The sequence below is a fragment of the Erythrolamprus reginae genome, chromosome Z (assembly GCF_031021105.1).
Source record: "Erythrolamprus reginae isolate rEryReg1 chromosome Z, rEryReg1.hap1, whole genome shotgun sequence".
Classification (NCBI taxonomy): domain Eukaryota; kingdom Metazoa; phylum Chordata; class Lepidosauria; order Squamata; family Dipsadidae; genus Erythrolamprus; species Erythrolamprus reginae.
Genome location: NC_091963.1, coordinates 19,760,837 through 19,783,634, shown reverse-complemented (window position 1 = coordinate 19,783,634; position 22,798 = coordinate 19,760,837). Strand labels below are relative to the sequence as shown.

The window sequence follows — 22,798 nt, the reverse complement described above, 5'->3', positions numbered from 1 at the left end:
TGTCTCTATCTCTCTCTCTTTCTTTCTTTCTTTCTTTCTTTCTTTCTGTTATTAATGATTTTTAAATTGGTTTTAATTTTTTTACTATTGGATTTGTAATGCATTGTGTTATTGCTATGCTGTGAGCCGCCCCGAGTCTTCGGAGAGGGGCGGCATACAAATCTAATAAATAATAATAATAATAATAAAATGAAATTCAATGTTGAAAAAAGTAATTTTAGGCAAAAAAAAAAAGCAAAATGCACAGGTACAGTAAATATGGTATCTTGCTCAACAGTAATAACTGCGAGAGGGATCCTGGAGTCCCACTGGACAACCATTTAAATATAAGCCAGCAGTGTGCAGCAGCTGCCAAAAACCCAGCACAGTTCTAGGCTGCATTAATAGCAGGATAGACTCAAGATCACGTGAAGTGTTAATACCACTTTATAAGGCCTTGGTAAGGCCACACTTGGAATATAACATTCAGATTTAGTTGCCATGTTGAGAAAGAGTGCAATGAGACTTGGAGGAAAGGACGGTTCATGGCTTCTATATTTCGCTGTGCTGCACTAAGTTTCCCAGCAAAAACAATGAAGGGGAAGAAACGGCCAAAGGGGAGCACACAGAGCTGTCCCTTCTTTGCAACAGCCAAGGACCTCTTCCGCTTGGAGCTCCAAACTGTAGGGAAGGGGAGGGCTGCAATACTGGCAGCTTGGGAGGGGGGCTCGTTCCCTCAGTGGTTGGTTTTCTTACTTCCAGGTGGCTCTGCCCTTTTTGATCTTTTCTGGGTGACCCTGTGAAGGGACCAAGCCTGCTCACCTTGCTGCCAATTTGTGCTGAAAACTGGCTTCTAATACCCAGCTCTAAATCTCCACCCCACGTCCAGTCAACGAAGCAGTGGAAGTGATGTGCCAGTGCCTGGAGGCTGTTGGGATCTGGATGGGTGTCAACCAACTCAAGCTCAACCCTGATAAGATGGAGTGGCTGTGGGTTTTGCCTCCCGAGGACAATTCCATCTGTCCATCCATCACTCTGGGTGGGGGGAATTACTGACCCCCTCAGAGAGGGCCCACAACTTGGGCACCCTCCTCGATCCACAGCTTACATTAGAGAACCATCTTTTAGCTGTGGCGAGGGGGGCGTTTGCCCAGGTTCGCCTGGTGCACCAGTTGCGGCCCTACTTGGACTGGGAGTCACTCCTCACAGTCACTCATGCCTTCGTCACCTCGAGGTTCGACTACTGTAACGCTCTCTACATGGGGCTACCTCTGAAGAGTGTTCGGAAACTTCAGATCGTGCAGAATGCAGCTGCGAGAGCAATCATGGGCTTCCCCAGGTATGCCCACGTCACACCAATACTCCAGAGTCTGCATTGGTTGTCGATAGGTTTCTGGTCACAATTCAAAGTGTTGGTTATGACCTATAAAGCCCTTCATGGCATCAGACCAGAATATCTCCGACACCACTTTCTGCTGCACGAATCCCAGTGACTGGTCAGGTCCCACAGAGTTGGCCTTCTCCAGGTCCCGTTGACAAAACAATGTTGTCTGGCGGGACCCAGGGGAAGAGCCTTCTCTATGGCGGCCTCGACTCTCTGGAACCAACTCCCTCTGGGGATTAGGATTGCCCCAACCCTCCTTGCCTTTAGCAAACTCCTTAAAACTGACCTCTGCCGTCAGGCATGGGGAAATTGATTCCCCTGGGCTGCTTCCGCTTTACGTATGGTTTGTATGAAATGTATGATTGTTTTTTATATTAAGGGTTTTAAATTGTTTTTAACCATTGGATTTGTACTGTTTTGTTGTTTTGAGCCGCTCCGAGTCTCCGGAGAAGGGCAGCATACAAATCAAATCAAATCAAATCAAATCAAAAAATAAATTTAATTGAAAAGGCAGAGACATTGAACATGGACCAAAGAGCATGAACTAATGTACCTTCAAAATTCATTAGGTCTCCAACATAGATTATTATTGGAGACCTACTAAATTTAAACAACTATTGAGGAACTTAATAGATACAATTTTCTCTAAATAATTGTTTGGTTAACTAGTTTTAAATTGTAACCACAACATTTCTTAAAATCCAGGACCATTGGTTTTATAGCATAAGGTAGCTTAACTCTATTTCATTTATTATTTATATTTATTTATTTATTCATTCATTCATTCATTTGATTTCTACGCCACCTTTCTCTGCAGACTCAGGGAGGCTCACAACAGAAATAAATACAATAATACAATATATAAGAAATCTAAACTTAGAAATCAGATCTAAAGCCCCACTCCTTTTATATTATTGACATCTAGTTTTATTTAAAAATATAGACATTAATAATATGGAATTGTTGGTTTAGCTGCCATTTAAAAAAAAAATCTCCAATGCATTCTGTATTACTAAATATTCAGAGGCTGTAAAAGTGTCCTTGGGGTTTATCCATTCCATACAAAATCAACCACTAATGTACCACTTTAAAATATCTCAGTGAAATTGATTCAGTAATGCTGTTTTCATTTTCACTACATTTATTCCTATCCACAGACTCATTGCTATTTCCATCCACTTATTAACGTCCCATTTATCAGGAATATATAAATATTCATATCTACTAATAAAGATCTTTTTATCTGAATAATTGTCCTCTAGTGTTTATTATGAGCTGAACTATTTTTATATACATCTAATGATACCTTTATCACTTGGCAAAATATTAGGGTCTGATTACTCCAGTTTATTGTGCGTCTGGAGTGTTTACGATATTGTTGCATCAATTCTAATGATTCTTTGATAAATTAAAAAGTTTCAAGAGGAGCATAGATCAATAAGTTATTTTTGATTACTGCTCCCAAATATTCTAAATAGACCCAGATTGTATTTTCAAATATGGCAAAGATTGCAACACTAAATGAAATGAAATGAGGAAAATTGGTTTTACTAGGCATGCTGAGACATATTAAAGTAAACATGTTCATTTTTCCTCTCCTGAAATGTTATTTTACACCTTTGTTTGGTTTAGTAACAAACCAAACTATTTGGTTCAGCCTTCCATCCTTCCGAGGTGGGTAAAATGAGGACCCAAATTGTTAGGGGCAATATGCTGACTCTTAGCTAACTCAATAAGCGTCCTTACACCTCCATTTTGATGGAGGGGTATGAATGTTGTCTGGTGGTGGGCACTAATCACTGAGTACTTGTTATATGTTGTGTGTGTGTTTTATATTATAAAATCAATAAAATATATATATTTAAAAATAAGCGTCCTTGCGCAAGCGAGATTTTGGTGATTTTCTAAGGGTTTTTTTTTAAAAAAACAACCAGCGAAAATTGCCGGAATCTCACCAGTTGCATCCGTGAACAGCCGCTGGTCAGTTGGAGTTGTATGCACAGCTTGATTTTTGCTGGAACTGCATGTGCCAGGTGGCTGGATAGATCTAATGGGGCAGAGAGCTGATCCTTTGGATAGCTCAGTCCTGTGCAAATTGATCAATATAAACATCACACTGCCAACAGTTCTTATAAATACAATTAATGTTCACATTTCTGCTTTTGTAATGAAAGATTTAAAAAACCATGGTTCCACAATGAATTGTCTGCACATACTTTTTTAAAAAGTAAATTGTTTTATGCAAACCTATTAATAAAAACATCATAAGGCATGAGGTGGCCACATTAACTTGTGATACCTCTCCACCAGCAGTGAGTTTCTCCCTGTCCAGCAAGTTCTAAGAACTGGTAGTGCAGGTAGCGGGAGGCTGCGCTACCTATGCTTCTGTGCATGTGCAGAAATGTTGCAAGCACACGCACGAACTGGTAGCAAAGGGTTTTAGAACCCACTACTGGTGTGCACTAACTGAATCCTAAGTAATCTGTATATTCTAATATTGATTTCTAGGTTCCAATATTTATTTGGTTGATTTGTGCTCCCCACAGGTTATGGTTTACTGTGACCCGTTGAAAATGCAGTATTAAATTGGGGAGAAACACAGACCAAAACAGTTTTAGAAAACTGAAGTGTACTTGAGGTAAGACTTGTCTTCAAGAGAACTTCATCAGAAGATCTGCTCATATTCCAAATAACCAATTTATCATTCATTAACAACTATAAGACTAAATAATTACGGCTGAATAGATTTTGATAAATTCACATTCATAAGAAATAATAGAATCATAATCATAAGAAATAAGAAATAATCATAAGAAAATAAATTCCTGTTTGGCACTTCTGTTTGGCATTTCTCTAGAAATGAAACAATAGCATATGTTGCCCAAACTTCACAAGAAATCTCAATATATTACGCGAAGTGTATTTTCCATGGTAATATTTGAATTTATGGAAATACGAACTGGGCCATGGCAGAATGGTAATGCATTATCATTAATGTACAAAATATCTAGGATTATCATTCAGTTATGTCTAAGCCATGACGATGCTAGCACGATGGAATGTGCATTATTTAATATGCATGACTATTGTATCTAATGTTTTATGAAGAATGTATTGTACAATGATCATGTTAATGATATCACTATTGTTGCATATATATTGAGAGTTTACGCACCGCAAACAAATTCCTTGTGTGTCTACTCACACTTGGCCAGTAAACAATTCTATTATTATTTCATTGTGTACATAACACAGTTTACTATTTATGCCACATAAATTCCTCGTCTCCTTTGAAGGAACCAGTCAAATAAATAAACCATATTAGTACGGTATTCCTTTGCTTTGTGAGAATATTGTCCTCCATCCAGCTGTAATAATCTCAGAAAAATAGAATGGACTCTAATAGAATATTTATAAGACTGCAATGGCAAATGACTGACAAGACATTCAATACACATTTTAACTATATAAGCACTATTTGTATTTTGGAAATAGATAGATAAATAATGTTAAGACGAATAGCAAAACATGGGGAGACATAAACATTTAAACTTTTCTGCAATTCCTACCTGAACATGTCTCCAAGACCTTTGAGCATTCCTTTCTTGGCTTTGATTTTATCCTTCTCTTTATCTCGATCTTTCTTCTTGTCCTTCCCAATTCTTTTTCCGGTCCCCTTTCTCCTGACTGCCATTCATCTGTCTTTCTAGAGAATGGGATGGTTGGTCACTAGATGTGGACACAGATTCTCTACCAGATCGTGAACTTTCTTCTGTGTCTTCTTCACTAAAAGAGTAAGGAAATTTTAATCAGGGGATAGAAACATAGAAGTCTGACGGCAGAAAAAGACCTCATGGTCCATCTAGTCTGCCCTTATACTATTTTCTGTATTTTATCTTAGGATGGATATATGTTTATCCCAGGCATCTTTAAATTCAGTTACTGTGGATTTATCTACCACGTCTGCTGGTAGTTTGTTCCAAGGATCTACTACTCTTTCAGTAAAATAATATTTTCTCATGTTGCTTTTGATCTTTCCCCCAACTAACTTCAGATTGTGTCCCCTTGTTCTTGTGTTCACTTTCCTATTAAAACACTTCCCTCCTGGACCTTATTTAACCCTTTAATATATTTAAATGTTTTGATCATGTCCCCCCTTTTCCTTCTGTCCTCCAGGACTGTACAGATTAAGTTCATTAAGTCTTTCCTGATACGTTTTATGCTTAAGACCTTCCACCATTCTTGTAGCCCGTCTTTGGACCCGTTCAATTTTGTCAATATCTTTTTGTAGGTGAGGTCTCCAGAACTGAACACAGTATTCCAAATGTGGTCTCACCAGCATTCTATATAGCGGGATCATAAACTCCCTCTTCCTGCTTGTTATACCTCTAGCTATGCAGCCAAGCATCCTACTTGCTTTCCCTACCGCCTGACTGCACTGTTCACCCATTTTGAGACTGTCAGAAATCATTACCCCTAAATCCTTTTCTTTTGAAGTATTTGCTAACACAGAACTGCCAATACAATACTCAGACTGAGGATTCCTTTTCCCCAAGTGCATTATTTTACATTTGGAAACATTAAACTGCAGTTTCCATTGCTTTGACCATTTATCTAGTAAAGCTAAATCATTTACCATATTACAGACCCCTCCAGGAATATCAACCCTATTCCAACCCTATTGGATGGAAAGAACAGAAAGGTGTCTTTGTTTATTTGTTTTTTATTTAAATAAGAACCAAAAGTTGTTTTGCAGCCTACCAGCTCCACGTATTTTTGTAAATGCAGTTTTCTTAGATTTGGACAACATAGAAATTACCCATTAATTGCCATTTTTGCTAGACTTGATTTCACTTAGGCTAGAAACATGTGATAGGTGGTACGTCTACCTACAAATGCCTCTACTTACGAACTTTTCTAGATAAGAACCGGGTGTTCAAGATTTTTTTTGCCTCTTCTTAAGAACCATTTTTCACTTGCAAACTCGAGCCTCTGAAACTGTAACCAGAAAAGGCAGGGAGAAGCCTCCGTGGACCCTCTCTAGGAATCTCTTGGGAGGAAACAGGGCCTCCATACCCCTCCCTGTGGTTTCCCCAATTGCATGCATTGTTTGCTTTTACCTTGATTCCTATGGGGAAAATTGCTGCTTCTTACAAACATTTATTTATTTATTTATTGATTGATTGATTGATTGATTGATTGATTTTTATGCCACCCTTCTCCTTAGATTCAGGGTGACTTACAACATGTTAGCAATAGCACTTTTAACAGAGCCAGCATATTGCCCCCATAATCGGGGTCCTTTTCTATTTAAGAACCTGGTTACGGAATGAAAGTTCATAAGTAGAGGCATCACTCTATTAGTTCTTGATTTACAATACATATATATTCTGCTTATATAATGAATTCTGAGTGACTCAAAGTTCTACAACAAACTAACATCAATAAAGTGGTTGAATGATATGGTAATACCAACTTCAAGATGGCCACTGTCCCATCCACACTCCCCTCTCCAGTAACTGCTTCATGACAAAAAATTGATTGGACAAAAAAAAGATCACTCTGTGGAATTTGATCACGACTACTTTTAAATGATAGCGGACTAAAGCCATTCTATAAGGGGCGACTTTTCCACCTGCTTTCCTTTTAATTTCTTAGATATTGAGACCAACTACATGCCCTGCATGTCCTAGATGGGCAAATTTTACTTAGAGCAGATGATTCCAAAGATAGGAAGAACTTGTGCCATAAAGTGTTTTTTTGTAAATAATAATCAGTTTGAATTGGGATCAGACTTTAATTTGGTAATGAGAGAAATCCCTATAATATAGATCTCAATAGTTAGCATCAATCATCAGGCAAGCAGAAAAGTTATGTAGCATTTGTAGCTTTGAAGTCATATTCAAGGGCAAATCCATTTGGGGCAATTGCAGTAGTCCAGCAATCTCTCACCTGGAAACCAACTAATACTGCTCAAAAGCCTTCGTTGTCACAACTAGTAGTGGGTTGCCCATGGTTTGACTCAGTCCTAAGAACCAGTAGTGGCGACAGGAGGCTTTGCCCACCTGCCTGGGATGCTTCTTGCAACTGGGATTTTAGAACTCAATTCTGGTCACAACTCTATCCTGTGGGCTCTACTGGGAGAATCCAGAATTGTCTACGCATTGTGTAACAGCAAAGAAATGCAGTTGTATCCAGAGATGAAGTTGAAACTACCCTTCAACCAGAAACTATGTTTTGCTGAGATTTGATCTGAACTTGCTCTGTCCCATCCAGTCATTCACCGGACTTTTTCTGAGAGTTCCTCATGAATACTTAACTGAACTGCACTGCCTCTGATCCACAAACCCTTTCAATAGTCCAAAGGGATGAAATGGTTAATGAGATCAAAAGCTACAGAGGGAACCAGAACAATAATGAGAATATGCACGTGTGCGTGTGTGTGAGAGAGAGAGAGAGAGAGAATGAGAATTTTTACTGTCTCTGCACAAACACACATTCACACATAAACACACTCATTTGAAAGCCAATTCTTATGTGTCATGCGATGGACAAATGAAAGCATGCTACATGCCACTATACTGAATAGAAAGGCCTAAAGCACAATATATGAGTCAGTATAAGCCAACTACAGTAATACCTCATGATACGAACTTAATTGGTGCAAGGAGGAGGTTCATAAGACGAAAGGTTCGTAAGACGAAACATTGTTTCCCATAGGAAACAATGTAAAGTCAATTAATCCGTGCAACCAAAAAAACCCCCGCAAAAAACCCCGCTTTCGGCGACTGCTGGGAAGCCGGGCGGCTGTTTTAAAAGGTGACAGCCGGCCTGGGGGGCGCCCCCCAGGCCGCCTGCGACCTTTTAAAACACCCGCGCCGCTTCCCAGCTGTCTCCTGAAGCCGAACGCTAAAGCCGAACTTCCGCGTTCGGCTTCGGGAGACAGCTGCGAAGCGGCGCAGCTGTTTTAAAAGGTCGCAGCCGGCCTGGGGGGCTTCCCAGCAACCTCCCGAACCGAACCCGGGCTTCAGCAAAATTTTGCCTCTTCTTACGAACTTTGTTCGAGTTACGAACCGGCGTTCGGGAGGCTTCTGGGAAGCCCCGCCGCCCGGCTGTTACCTTTTAAAACAGCCGCACGGCTTCCCAGCAGTCTCTGAACGCCGGTTCGTAACTCGAAAAAAGTTCGTAAGAAGAGGCAAAATTTTTCTGAACCCCGGGTTCGTATCACGAGTTGTTTGTAAGACGAGGGGTTCGTATCTTGAGGTACCACTGTATGTTCAATAAATCTGTTTCGAATCAGAGGATGAGTTTTTCTCTTTTTCTTCTTTTTTAATACAGTATTTATGTATAAATATTAACATAGCTGAGGTTTTGCCATTAAGCTCAAACAATTATACTTCTTTTAAATCATGAAAACAACTCCTTGTACTATGCTTGGGATCTTTTAATAATGCTATATTGAGAATTAATTATGTAACTTCAATCATTACCTCTTCATTCACTGGCAATATTTTTTTTAAAAAAAACCACACCTTTATTTTAAACAAAAATAAAAGGTTAAAAATAGCCCCAGTTAATAGACTTGCATATAACAATAGAATATTAAATCAGATTGCCCTTTTGAATATGACGCAAATGTGCCCATAATTTCTATTGAATAGGACCACAGGCCGAAATTTCTGAAGCTGTTCTTCTAATTACTCCATAATGCATATAAGAAAACATAATTACTGAATATGAAATTGTTTCATAGTTGAGTGTCTAGACTGCTTATTGTATTACTTAATACCAGCCGAAGCTCCAGCAATTAAGAGATAAGAAAGGTTTGCCAATTTATTCAGATTCAAATGGTTTGCTTCAGACTACACACACTGAAAATGGGTTCTGTTTCTTGTCATCATTTTCAAGAGTTTGAAAACAAGCGCTGTGATTTATATGATCAGAATATCCCAAGCAGTCATCTCTGACTTTTTGATTATAGCTCTTAAAATCTATACGTACCTCCCGCCAAACTTATCTTTCCTACATTGTTTAAGAGTATGAATAGCTCATTCTTCTAAGGGGAGCAATTATATTATGTTTGCAAAGTCAGTGTACTCCTCTATCACATGTGCCATGCTATAATTTTAGAACTCCCAATACGACATCATAAAGATTTCTTTATAAACAATTTATTTCAACTCTTTCTTCGAAACAAAACAAAACAAAAACGTCAGTTGGTTGGCAAAGAGAAATATTCAGGCTTCTAAAACCAGTAATTTTCCAGTGATGCACTGCATTTGTTTCACAATGACAGAGGAAGATTTCTAAATTATTATTTTAGACACATACACATATACAAAGGACATAAGCTGAGGAAAGAATAAAGGGAATTAAAAAATTATTGAATGTAATTTAACTTGTGACATCTCAATCAACCTTATAACTTTCTCCCTGATGCTCAGTCCATAAGGAACATTGGGAAATGTACTTCAGTGTGACCATTATGTTACATTCCAACTTGGATCTAAAGAACTAAGCTATATTCTTATACATATAAAGATTTAGAGGACGATATAAATAAAACCAAAAATTATAGGCTATTTTTAGTTTTCTGATGTTACTTGGTGCCCTGCTTGGCATCTGTCACATGAATTGAGTCGTTCATGTGCTGCACACACACACACTTTTTACCAAAGCCAAACTGAACAATTGTGTCCTGTGATTTGAAGTCTGTAAATCTATTATGAAACCTAACCTTATGAAATCTATTGGGTTTTCCAACAGAATGTAATCCAAAATTATAGAAGACTTTAAGAATTTCATGAAAGGACTTCTACATGATTTACTCACAGGTTTCCATGCCTTCATCATCCTCATCAGCAACAGGTTTGTCATATGATTTATCTATTGCTGCCCTGAAACTTTCATTGCATCCTCGTCCTCGGATTATTCGTGGTCGTGGACGATGGAAGGGGATGTCGCTATTCAATGTCACTTCAGCAACTGCTGTCTGCAAACTTTCTAAAGAGCTGGATTTCTTCAGGCCTAATGAAGGACCCACATCTCTGGTTGGAGAACCTTAATAGTTTTGTTTAAAAAAAAAAGTTAATTAGAATTCACAAGGAGGCCATTATTCACATCCACAACAGTCTGCAGAGAAAACTTTAAACATTCTTCATGTTATCTCCAGGCAATTCTAGGCAGTTTTATGGGTTTAGCCAATGACTGTCAAATCATACTGTACAAATTTGATAAGGTTAGCAACATCCCAGTTTTCAAATTGATGGGAAGACCAACGCATCACTGCGGTTTCAATCAATTTAATGAGAACAAAATCAGTACCAAGTGGTTAAAAAGGAGGGTGGGGAATTAGAATTCAAATATTAAAGATGTCAGCATTATAATTTGAATGGCATAGCCAGTTAATTTCATTTTTTAAATTTTTTTCAACTGAACCAAACAATCCTATGTAACTACTGGAAATGATAATCATTAGAGATTGTATTGACCTAAAATTAGCTTGCATTCTTAAAGTAAACAGCTAGGGAAAAATCTGCCTTACTAGCCACTTTCATGAAGAGAATTTAATAACCTGTGCTTAAATATTACAGTTTTCCCAAGGGCTAGTCCACATAGATTTTTCCCCTAGAATTAATTAACCTGTATCACTATAGTTATTACACATAAACACTTATGTCAACACTTATTATGGACTAAGTGGAACTAATATAAATTTCCTTATCTTGATTATTAACAGAGACTACTACAGCATGGTAAAAGTTTGACATTCACAAATAAATACTTAGGGAATGTAAACTGATAAATAACAAAAAATACATACAAATCTTATTAATTAAAATAACAAATATAGAATTTTTAAATGGCATGCCCAAGAATAGCTATAATATATACAGTCAACACTAGAAAAGACTAGAAATGGATCTTATAACAGAGTTATAGCCGATACTGTAGTTAATTAGAGCTCCATGAGATTTATTCACTACAAATACATTTAGTATTCCAATTAAGAGATTCCTATTTCAAACTGAAGTTTAGAAGTTTTTACCTGGCTGAGATTATATTATAGAAGGCATCACATATGCTGATCACTATTGATAGATCCATATCCATAAGCTGATCAGAAAAGATAAAACTGTGGCATTAGGTTAAGCCAATTATTAGAAAATAATCTAAAATATATGATAGGGAGCTACCTCTGAAGAGTGTTCGGAAACTTCAAATCATGCAGAATGCAGCCGCGCGAGCGGTCATGGGTCTTCCTAGAGACACCCATGTTTCTCCAGGACTCTGCAGACTGCATTGGTTGCCGATTGGTTTCTGGACACAATTCAAAGAGTTGGTTATGACCTACAAAGCCCTACATGACATCGGACCAGATTACTTACAGGACCACCTTCTGCCACATGAATCCCAGTGGCCGGTATGGTCCCACAGAGTTGGCCTTCTCCAGGTCCCGTCGACCAGACAATTTTGTCTGGCAGGGCCTAGGGGAAGACCCTTCTCTGTGGCGGCCCCGGCCTTCTGGAATCAACTCCCTTCAGAGATTTGCACTGCCGCCACGCTCCTCGCCTTCCGCATGAGTCTCAAGACTCATTTATGTTGCCAGGAATGGGGAAATTAGATCAAGACCCCCCCTGTCTAATAAATATGATATATGGTTGTGATTGAATTGGTTGATTGATTTTAATATATTGGGATTTTAGCTTGTAGTTTTTAATTAATTAGATTTGTTGTAAGCATTGTTTTATATTGTGTCTTGTGAGCCGCCCCAAGTCTTCGGAGAAGGGCAGCATACAAATCTAATAAATAATAACAATAATAATAATTTCAATACAAATGGTATCCAAAATCATGCTTCCAAAAGTTATCCTAACTAATGCTAATGAAAAACAATAGCAATATGAAAATTAAGACTAAAGTATGGATCAGGACAGAAAGCTTTCCTGTTGAGAAAGGTTATTCAGAGTTTTGGATATGGACTCCATCAGTACAGTGCTGACATTCAACTCCTATTGCTTCTTGTCATTCAAGTTCAGCTAAATAATTAGTATCCTTATAAAGTGTTAACATTCTATAATCAGGTAGTTGCAGTAAAACAAACTGAAATGAAAACCAGACAAAATGGATGCTGTTGATAGTTAGAAATATGAACCTGGGAATGAGATTCAGTTTAAACTTCTCAAAAAGAATAGTTCTACATTTGGGGACACAATCCTTAATCCTTCTGGATTTCAAGATGGTAGCTACAGTCAGGAATCCTTTTGCACTGTTGTGGTTAGAACCAGCTTCACTTCCAAGTTCCTCTAATTTGTTATCCATCCCTGGATTACATTTCATCTTAATTATTACCCGAAGAGGTGGGACTATCCTTGAAATTTGTATAAAAATTGAAATGAATGCCAAATGGGCTGATAACCATTAGAGGTTAAAGGGATCACAATATGAACATTTTAAAGGATCTGCAATGTTTTTTTGCTAGTCATCAAGGACAATTGGTGGTATTACTGTTGAGTTTTACTATTGAATATAATAGTGTTTCAAGCCCACTTTATTATAAGTCTGTCTTTCCCACTTTAAATCTATCTCAATGTTCAATTCTGTAAGAATCTGCAGATTTGTATGAATGTGTCTATAATGACAAAAACTCATATACAGTATGTGTCTTTCAGGTAATGTATAGTCCAGGGATGCTGAATGCACTGCTTCAGAAATTGTGTTTAGCTCTCATTTTCTTACCATTTAGAAAAAAGGCTCATTTCTTTCTCTAGGCCAGAGGCTTTCAAACTTGTGGACTTCAATTCCCAGAAGCTATGCTGGCTAGAGAATTCTGGGAGTTGATGTCCACAAGTCTTAAAGTTGCCAAGTTTGGGGACCCATGCTCTTGGGTTTTAACAGTTAATTAACTTTATTATTGATATTGTATTTCAAATTGTTGGATTTTGTTTTTAATAGAATTCAGCCTTGAGTATTAGGATGAACAAAAAGGCGAATTTTGGAAACAACTGAAACAAAGAATCTATAAAGTCATAATCAATACGAAGTCACATAATTTATACTTCTACCTCAGAGATCCCATCTCAAAGATTCCCAATATTTTAGGAAGCAGAAAGGCCTGAAAATAAGTAGAGGTAGAGGTCAAGTGTGAAATGAGTAAGAAAGGAAAGGAAGGTTCAGCGCTTTTCAGCTGTGTAAATAAACTTCAGGTTAGGCTTGAAAAATATTTGTAGTTAAGTCTGTGCATTTGCCCTGGGGGAATACGTACTGTCAATGGGTATGGAAAGCTATTTGTATGTGCTGCTATATACACTTGGCAATCAATAAATATTTTATTAAATTAATTTTAACACAATCACATAGTAGTATTTTCAAAATCCTGATTGTTATTAAAATGCAATTTGAGAAATAGCAAAAAAATTGAGTGAGTGAGTGGGTGGGGGAAGGAAGGAAGGAAGGAAGACTACATTTGGTCTGGAATAAACGTAAGGGGGAACACTTTCTTTTCTTTATCTGATAATTACTTAGCATCTGAGTTTCTATAATGAGAAACAATTTTTTTTTTAGTTATTCAATGATTCCTTTTTCTTTTTAGAAATGGTAGTTATATTAGGTACCTATTCATGTTCACAAGGGAAATTATTTCCTGCTACCACTATGGATTATTGTGATAAAATTATTTATGTAAGACGCAGAATCCCAAAAGAAAAGTGAGATGGTATGTGACCTAATGTTCCCAGAGTACTGTAAAACTAATAATGGATTGCAGAAATGGTTAGACTATTTGTTAAACTTGGGTGGCCATCCAAATAGATGTGGACAGTCTGCTGACAAAGAAAATAAAGAAATAATCCCAAAGCAGAATATGTAGTAATATGATTAAAAATACTTTTAGTTAAGCATCTCATTGTTTTAATGGGTCTCTTTTGGACAGGAAGCAATTGTCAGAATTCAGAGTTTGATTGAAGACTCCTGTGAAAATTTGACTATCTTAAAGGAATGACTCTGCTAGTAGATTTTAAATATGGCTTTCTTGGGTTTAGGACATGAATTATTCACAATTCAAATTATTCATAACTTTATGAATATCAGTTATAGTTTATTCCTTAAGGTTATACTGCATATTCCATGAGGAGTTTGAGATCTATGTTGTACTTCTTCATCAAATTTAATAATTAACACATCAAACCTGTGATAGATTGGAACTAATAACTAACCCAAATCATTAGTGAGGTGATCTAGTGATGAGTAAATTTTAATTTCTTCAGTTGTAGCCCAACACACATTTAATAAATTATATTTGGTATAAATCCCAGCATGTAGATTACAACCAATCTGGTTCTCCCAATTTTTCTTTTTTTAAGAGGCAACTAGACAAGAGCTGAAGAAGCTTCTTGATGAGAAGCAAAATGACTTTAAAAAAACCAACAACCAGAAAGTCCAGTTGCCTCTTGAAGAAGCACCTTTGGAAGAACTAGAATCACTATAGACAACCAATTTGGTTCAAATTCCTAGACAGAGATATTAGTAATGAACCTAGTCTTAGAAATCTGATTGACCCACCATAATTTATAAATTAAATTCAGAAGATTTATTTTAATAAATTTCATTCAGAACTTAACGGCACATGCATCCACTGTTTTTCTTAATATATTGCAACAGAATACAATTTTCAATTGCTATTTTTTAGTCCTAAGAACTTAGGAAAGGCTAATATCCTTGAGATTTAATCAGAATGCTTCTCTTTGAAAAAGATTGTCTTCAGGCATGAAATTAAGCTTTGCATAGATAAAAAGAGAAGATTTAAAATGGATCTAAGTAATGCTGAAATATCATTACTGAAGTATATGGTTAGTTGTAAATATGCATAGTTTGTATTATTCTATTTGGTACAGTATATGTAGCAACAAGTTAAATGATGATTGTACTAGAGGTGGCTATTTTTTGTCCTAACAGAGATAGGTAATCCTTATGACCAGTTACTCATTGCCTGGTTCTGATGTCTTGCCCCCTCCTCTCTTGGCATTCATATATATTTCTGGTTTTCAAAAAATGGGGCCTAAAGTGAACAAATCATTTGATTAACAACTAGAATGTTCACTTTGTGATAGAAGCATTTGAATAACAGCATGTAAAAAACAAGTCATAAAGTTAGGTTAGTCACAAAGATTACCTGCTTTACAACTATCATGATTTATAGTAGGCATGCCTCATTATCCTTGTAAATTGAGGACTACCTGTAATCCTGTATATTGTACTCTGGATTTTCATAGGGAAGAGAGTACAGTATATTCCAATAGATACCTAAAATATAACTCCCACAACTCAATTTTCTCTCTCCTTTCATGTCTGTATCTGTATGCTTTTCAGAAAATATAAGACCATCAGATAGGGTCCGCAACTTGGGTGTCTTCCTGGATCCACAGCTGAACCTAGAACACCATCTTTCGGCTGTGGCCAGGGGGACCTTTGCCCAGGTTCGCCTGATGTATCAGCTGCAACCCTATTTAGACCCAGAGGCTCTATGCACAGTTGCTCAGGCCCTTATCACCTCTAGTCCTGATTATTGCAATGCACTCTACATGGGGCTACACTTGAAAAGTGTTCAGAGACTCCAAATAGTCCAGAATACAGCCGCGTAGATTGTCATGTAACACTACTCCGTGAACTGCACTGGCTCCCTATTAGTCTCCGGGTACAATTCAAGGTGTTGGTTATTACCTCTAAAGCCTTATATGGCTCAGGGCCAGATTATTTATGTCTCCTGCCACATACCTCCCAGAGACCAATTAGAGCACACAGATTTGGCCTCCTCCAGGTCCCGTCAGCTAAACAATGCAGGTTGGCGGGCCTTCTCTGTTGCTGCCCCGATTTTATGGAATCAACTCCCACCCACTCCGAGGTTCGTATGGCCCCACCTTGCTGGCTTTTTGTAAGGCCACGAAGACCTGGCTATGCTGGCAGGCCTGGGGGCCCTAAATCAACCACTAACTTGTCCATATATTTGAATTTGGTATGAATGACTAGTACGTGTGTTGTTGAATGGTTTTTAAAGTTTAATTAGGATTTTAGAAATTGCTCAGGTTTTTTCCTTGACTTCTTTTTATTGTTATTGTTATTGTAATTTTATATTGTTGTGAGCCACCTTGAGTCCTTTGGGATTGGGTGGCATAGAAGTGTGAATGAATGAATGAATGAATGAATGAATGAATGAATGAATGAATGAATGAACGAATGATGTTGAATTACATGAAATTACACTTAAAATTCAGAGTAGTTAGGTTTTATGGGAGATTCTGACTATTGCTTTTAAACAATCCCAAGTCAAAATACTTAACAGCCTGTGGTGATAGAGGATATCTTTATGTGATGTGTGGCTAGGTTATTTAGAAATATTTAGCTACTATGGATCTTTTGCTTTATAAGCAACTTTTGGTTATTGGACAGGCATGAACCCTACTGACTCATTTTCCATGGAGACAATTTTGGCTGAAACAACACTTCATTGTCTCAATACACATTCTTGTCATGACCACATTTCTTCCACATTTCCCACATCCTTTAACATATAACATCTGTTAGAAGTGAAATCATAAATATCAGAATTGTTATATTATCATTATTATTTTTAAAACTTTACAAATTCCTTTTAGAAATAATACACCTTCAACTTTTACTTTTATAATTATCCCCATGGTAAAGTTCCTTTACTGATAAAAAATGTAGGTAATATTTCATTAAAGCTACACAGTTGGTTTAATGATTCATTTGTGGTTTCCTGACATGGTCCTGTGGGCCTTCGTGAATATATTTGCACCTATATTATTAAACAAAATTTAATGAAATCTTCAACTTTTTAAATATAAAACAAACATGATCATGTTTGCTCATTTTTTACATTTGCCTAACTGAAATATAGACCTAATTTACAAATAAGACTAATGAGTATTGTTTTCTTTCGATTGATATGACAGAATAACCTACTTATTTGAGTCTTAGCTGTAGTGATAAAACTGGGCCACTGTATCTTGTTCAACAAACACAGCCAGATGTGTGAATGAGTAAAAATTGCCAAGTGTGACCTGAGTGAACCATATAGAAGTTAGAATCTTTTGTACTTCAAAGGTGTGCATTTGTTGCTCCTGGCATCCTTCCTAATGATGTCAAAATATGGGTTCCTAAGGGTTGGAAATAGTTAAAAGGGGAAATGTATCCTGCAGAAGAGAAATTACTGAAAATATTTTGATACTTTATAAGGAAAGATAAGAGGTGGAGAGACTGTTGAAGAAGAAGAGTATTACTATAAAAAGTTTTTGTTTTCATTTATGTACTTTTATTTTATTGTATTTTATTGCATCACCCTCACAACCAGTTTTATAATTAATTGCTCCTGGAAAGCCTGCAGGAGGTTGAGATGTATGTCATCTACATGCAAAAATATTGATGTTAATAAATAAAGGTGTATTATTTCTGTTAATGTTATCATATTCTTGTTACACTATTATTGTTTTATGATTTTGTATTGTTTTGAATGTTGTGATTTCATAGGGTTTTATTTATTATTTGACTGGATTTTACTCCAAGATTATTTAAGTGGGCTAAGCACATATTTGTAATTAAAGTTAAATGACCTAAATGTTATCTAAGGTAAGGATACCCTTGAGTCAAGCTTAACTCTTAGCTACTACATGCAGTTTCCTTAACTGCATTAATAAAGCAGCTTGCCACTGTTTTCTCCCAGAATGTTTTTCATCAATGACTTATTTAATGAAGGTATCCTGGATGTACTGTTATTCTATGCAAAGCTTAGGACTTTGGAACTTGCAAAAAATGCAAAATTCTTCCTGATGATTGGATCACTGAGAGCTTTTGCACCTGAGACAAGTTCCTTGTGTGCCTAATCACATATGGCAAAATAAAGTACAGTGGTACCTCTACCTAAGAAAACCTCTACTTATGGACTTTTCTAGATAAGAACCGGGTGTTCAAGATTTTTTTGCCTCTTCTCAAGAACCATTTTCCATTCACAAACCTGAGCCTCTGAAACTGTACCCGGAAAAGGCAGGGAGAAGCCTCCGCGGGTTCTCTCTAGGAATCTCCTGGGAGGAAACAGGTCCGAAAAAGGTGGGGAGAAGCCTCCATAGGGCCTCTCTAGGAATCTCCTGGGAGGATACAGGGCCTCCACCCTTCCTGTAGTTTCCCCAATCGCACACATTATTTGCTTTTACATTGATTCTTATGGGGTGGGGAATTGCTTCTTCTTACAAGCTTTTCTACTTAAGAATCTGGTTATGGAATGAATTAGGTTCATAAGTAGAGGTACCACTGTATTCTGTGTTCAAAATGTCTGTAGAGATTCACAGTCATCCAGGTAATGGTTATCCTAATAGTGATTTTTCAGGATGTAATTGGATTTTGTTTTTCAGAGCTGATGAAGCTTCTTAGATGACAAATGAAAGGTCTTTAAAGAAAAACAAGAAAGTCCCTCCTGAAAAAGCACTTACGATATTCTGTGTTCTCTTCTATGTTCATTAAGCTAGCCACCCAAGTCACAGAGGTGGGTTTCAGCAGATTCTGAACAGTTCTGAAGAACTTGTAGCAGAAATTTTGAGTAGTTCAGAGAACTGGTAAATACCACCTCTGACTGGCCCCGCCCCCATCTATTCTGCCTCCTGATTTCCACCAGATAGGGAGGAAATGGGGATTTGTAGTACGCTTCCCTGGAGTGGGGAGGGAATAGAGATTTTACAGTATCCTTTCCCTGCCATGCCCACTGAACCACACCATACCCACAGAACCGGAAGTATAATTTTGAGTCCCACCAATTTATTGAATCCAATAAAATAACTTCTGCCGACCAGACCTTCCACAAAAAAACCCACCATGAAACATTCTTATCTCAATACAAATCATCTTAATTAACTGAAGTACAGGGATTATGTGAAGCATTTATATAAAGACATAGTTATAGGATAATTTGCAAAGCAAAATTAATCTTTCCAGACCACAAGAAACTATTCCAAGAAGTGGACTCTGCACTTTTAGTCATAGCAACTGCCTCCATTGTTCCTGATTTAGACTTTTCATATTATGATGCAGACCTAAAGATTAATTTACTCAATCCTAATTTACTCATAGTAAAATATATTTAAGAAATAATAGAAAAGAAGTTATAGTAATAGACATTACTATACAATACTCTAAGCTGAGCAGTGAGCAATCGCTCACTTACAAATCATCATCAACTCAGAGTTTTCCAAACCTGCCCAGAAGCCGAGAGGGAAAGAGTGAGAGGGAAGGAGAGAGAGAGGAAGAGAGGAAGAGAGAGAAACAGATAGAAAAAAGAGAGGAAGGAAAAGAAAAAGAATGGGAGTAAGGAAGAGAGAAAGAAAATCAAAATCTAGTTTGAAACTAGCTCAACTATTTAAGTGGCATTTTGATATTGATAGTTGCCCTATTATGATCTCACTGTTATAGACACACAGTACAGTATTTTATTTTGAAATTCTGTGAGGCAAAACAGGGTGGGTTTTTTATTTGCTTGCTTGCTTGCTTGCTTGCTTGCTTGCTTGCTTGCTTGCTTGCTTGCTTGCTTGCTTGCTTGCTTGCTTGCTTATTCATTCATTCATTCATTCATTCATTCATTCATTCATTCATTTATTATTTATGTGCCACCCAGTCCCGAAGGGACTGCCGCTCAGACACTATACTTTTCCGCCCACCCCCCAAAAAAATTAGAGGGAACACTGGTAATAGAAGATATCAATGAAAGAATAGAAGAGGAGATATAGGAATAGAAGAAAGGTATAGGAGATATAGGAGAGCAATAGGACAGGGGACGGAAGGCACTCTAGTGCACTTGTACTCGCCCCTTACTGACCTCTTAGGAATCTGGATAGGTCAACCGTAGATAATCTAAGGGTAAAGTGTTGGGGGTTGGGGATGACGCTATGGAGTCCGGTAATGAGTTCCACACTTTGACAACTCGGTTACTGAAGTCATATTTTTTACAGTCAATTTTGGAGCGGTTAATATTAAGTTTAAATCTGTTGTGTGCTCTTGTGTTGTTGTGGTTGAAGCTGAAGTAGTCGCCGACAGGCAGGACATTGCAGCATATGATCTTGTGGGCAATACTTAGATCTTGTTTAAGGCGTCTTAGTTCTAGACTTTCTAGGCCCAGGATTGAAAGTCTAGTCTCATAGGGTATTCTATTTGGAGTGGAGGAGTGAAGGGCTCTTCTGGTGAAGTATCTTTGGACATTTTCAAGGGTGTTAATGTCTGCGATGCGATATGGGTTCCAAACAGATGAGCTATATTCAAGGATGGTGCTTACCAAGAAGTATCTGGACTTCATTTTTCTTTGAAGATATTTCACTTTTAAACCAAGAAGCTTCTTGAATGAGAAGTGAAATGACTTCAAAGAAAAACCAAAACTCTGATCTGGATGACTGACAATCTCCATAGACATTGTACATTCTCTCTTGATATGTTTCTTTTAACAATCTGTCCAGCATAGTTCTTCTTGCATTTCAAGATAAGCCTCACAGAATTTCTGCTACCTTTTTGTTCTTGAGATCTGGACAATAATGGGAATACGGACATCTCGTACTTCACACTGACATAAAAAGTATTCAGTAAGTCTATAAGTGCATTTGGCTTTTCTGAAACTATCTATAGGATAGTAATTTAAATAAAATCATTGAATACTCAGTCCCAATTTTTTTTACATGTACTCAATTCACACAACATAAGTCTATATCAAAACTGATTAAGCCTATACTGTATATTAAAATGAAACTAATGTGGACAGAATGAAAAAATAAAAAAAAGTTAAGAGCATCATGAATGAAGACCGATTGACACAACAGAATCTGATGAACTGTTAAGGTTCAAGTTATTCACAGATAGTCTATGTAATGAATTCACCAATAAACCAGGACTAAAATTTTACTTATTCAGTTTTTGAGCACTCTGACTCCCAACCTCTGAGTTCCTGGGATTAATGAAACTTCGTGTGAATTGTCCTTCTTTGATTATGCCTTGAAATGTACATTCTAACTGGAGCCAGTATTGTGAAATGTAATTTATACAGAAAGATTACGGTAGATGAAAAAGAGGAAAGTGAGCAAATAATCAGCTGAGCAGAAGTATTAGTCATCTTAAATATTTTTTAATAGACGGAATTCTCCTATTTTTAATTAGTCTATTTACTTAAGTCTCCCTAATTTATTCTACTATTGATGGTATACACTTTTATGGCTTAATGTTCTGCTTTTTATACATGTGAGCTCGCATCCATTCATGTAAGTGTTAACCACTGACTATTTTCTTCTGAGGATATTCATCTCAAAAGCATTTCATCTGAATAACGTGAACACAAAATACTAGAATGAATATTTCAGAACCTAAATCTGACAGAGATATTTCTATTACTAGACTTTTACAATCTGAACCATTCCAGGTGATTTAAATAACTGGTATTGATGAGAGGATAAATTAAATAAGCATTTCTAATTTAGTACACACAATAAAGAATTACATTTTAACTTGGGGAAAAAACAAACCTAAACAATGGAAAATATCATTAACCATTTATCTCATCCCTTAGCTCAACTGAAAATTAACTATCATCTTATTTTAATAAATTCTGGCTGTTGTTCCAGAGATTTATTGTTGGCATTATGACAAGATGAATATGGAAATAACCCATCATACTTCCTGTCTGCATAACATTGAATAAATGAGACATACTCAATTGCTACCGAATAATACACTTCTGACCTTCGGAATGAACTATAAGCATTGAAAAGGATTAGGCAATTTAAGTCAATTGAAGAAAGAAAACAAGCTTAAAAATCTATTACGACAGATTCCATCCAGGCAAGAACATCACTTTCCATTGGATTAATACAAATAAACTCAACTGCAGCTCTTAAAACAGGTTCTAATTTATTCTGCCAAGATAAACATTATCTACTCTATTGTACTTTATAGTCTTCCATGAAATACATTCCGCTTTGCAAATATCAAAATAGAATGAGGTTATTCATTTTAATAATCTCTGTTAATTTGGTAAAGATGTGTCAAAGTGGTCCATACTTAACCAAAATTTCATATGAAAGTTCTATAAGTAAAAAGAATGGTAAACAGTATTAAGACGGAAATTGTTAAATGTTTGACCAATGTGCCCTTGGGATGCTTTGGAAAAAGAGAGCAGAATGGAAGGCTGCAAAAATGCGAAGAAAGGAAGCAGTGGAAGTGATGTGCCGGTGTCTGGAGGCTGTTGGGGCCTGGATGGGTGTCAACAGACTCAAATTCAACCCGGATAAGACGGAGTGGCTGTGGGTTTTGCCCCCCAAGAACAATTCCATCTGTCCTTCCATTACCCTAGGGGGAGAATTATTGACCCCCTCAGAGAGGGTCCGCAACTTGGGCGTC

The 22,798-nt window shown here is 37.0% G+C and overlaps 1 protein-coding gene across 1 annotated transcript in view; it reads right to left on the bottom strand.

Annotated features, from left to right (window-relative positions):
• PARD3 (par-3 family cell polarity regulator) overlaps positions 1 to 22,798 on the bottom strand; it is a 716,596-nt gene that overhangs the window by 191,657 nt on the left and 502,141 nt on the right. Inside the window, 3 exon segments of the mRNA XM_070728743.1 lie at positions 4,933 to 5,024; positions 5,026 to 5,149; positions 10,183 to 10,423. Of these exon segments, the coding sequence (XP_070584844.1) occupies positions 4,933 to 5,024; positions 5,026 to 5,149; positions 10,183 to 10,423 (457 nt within the window).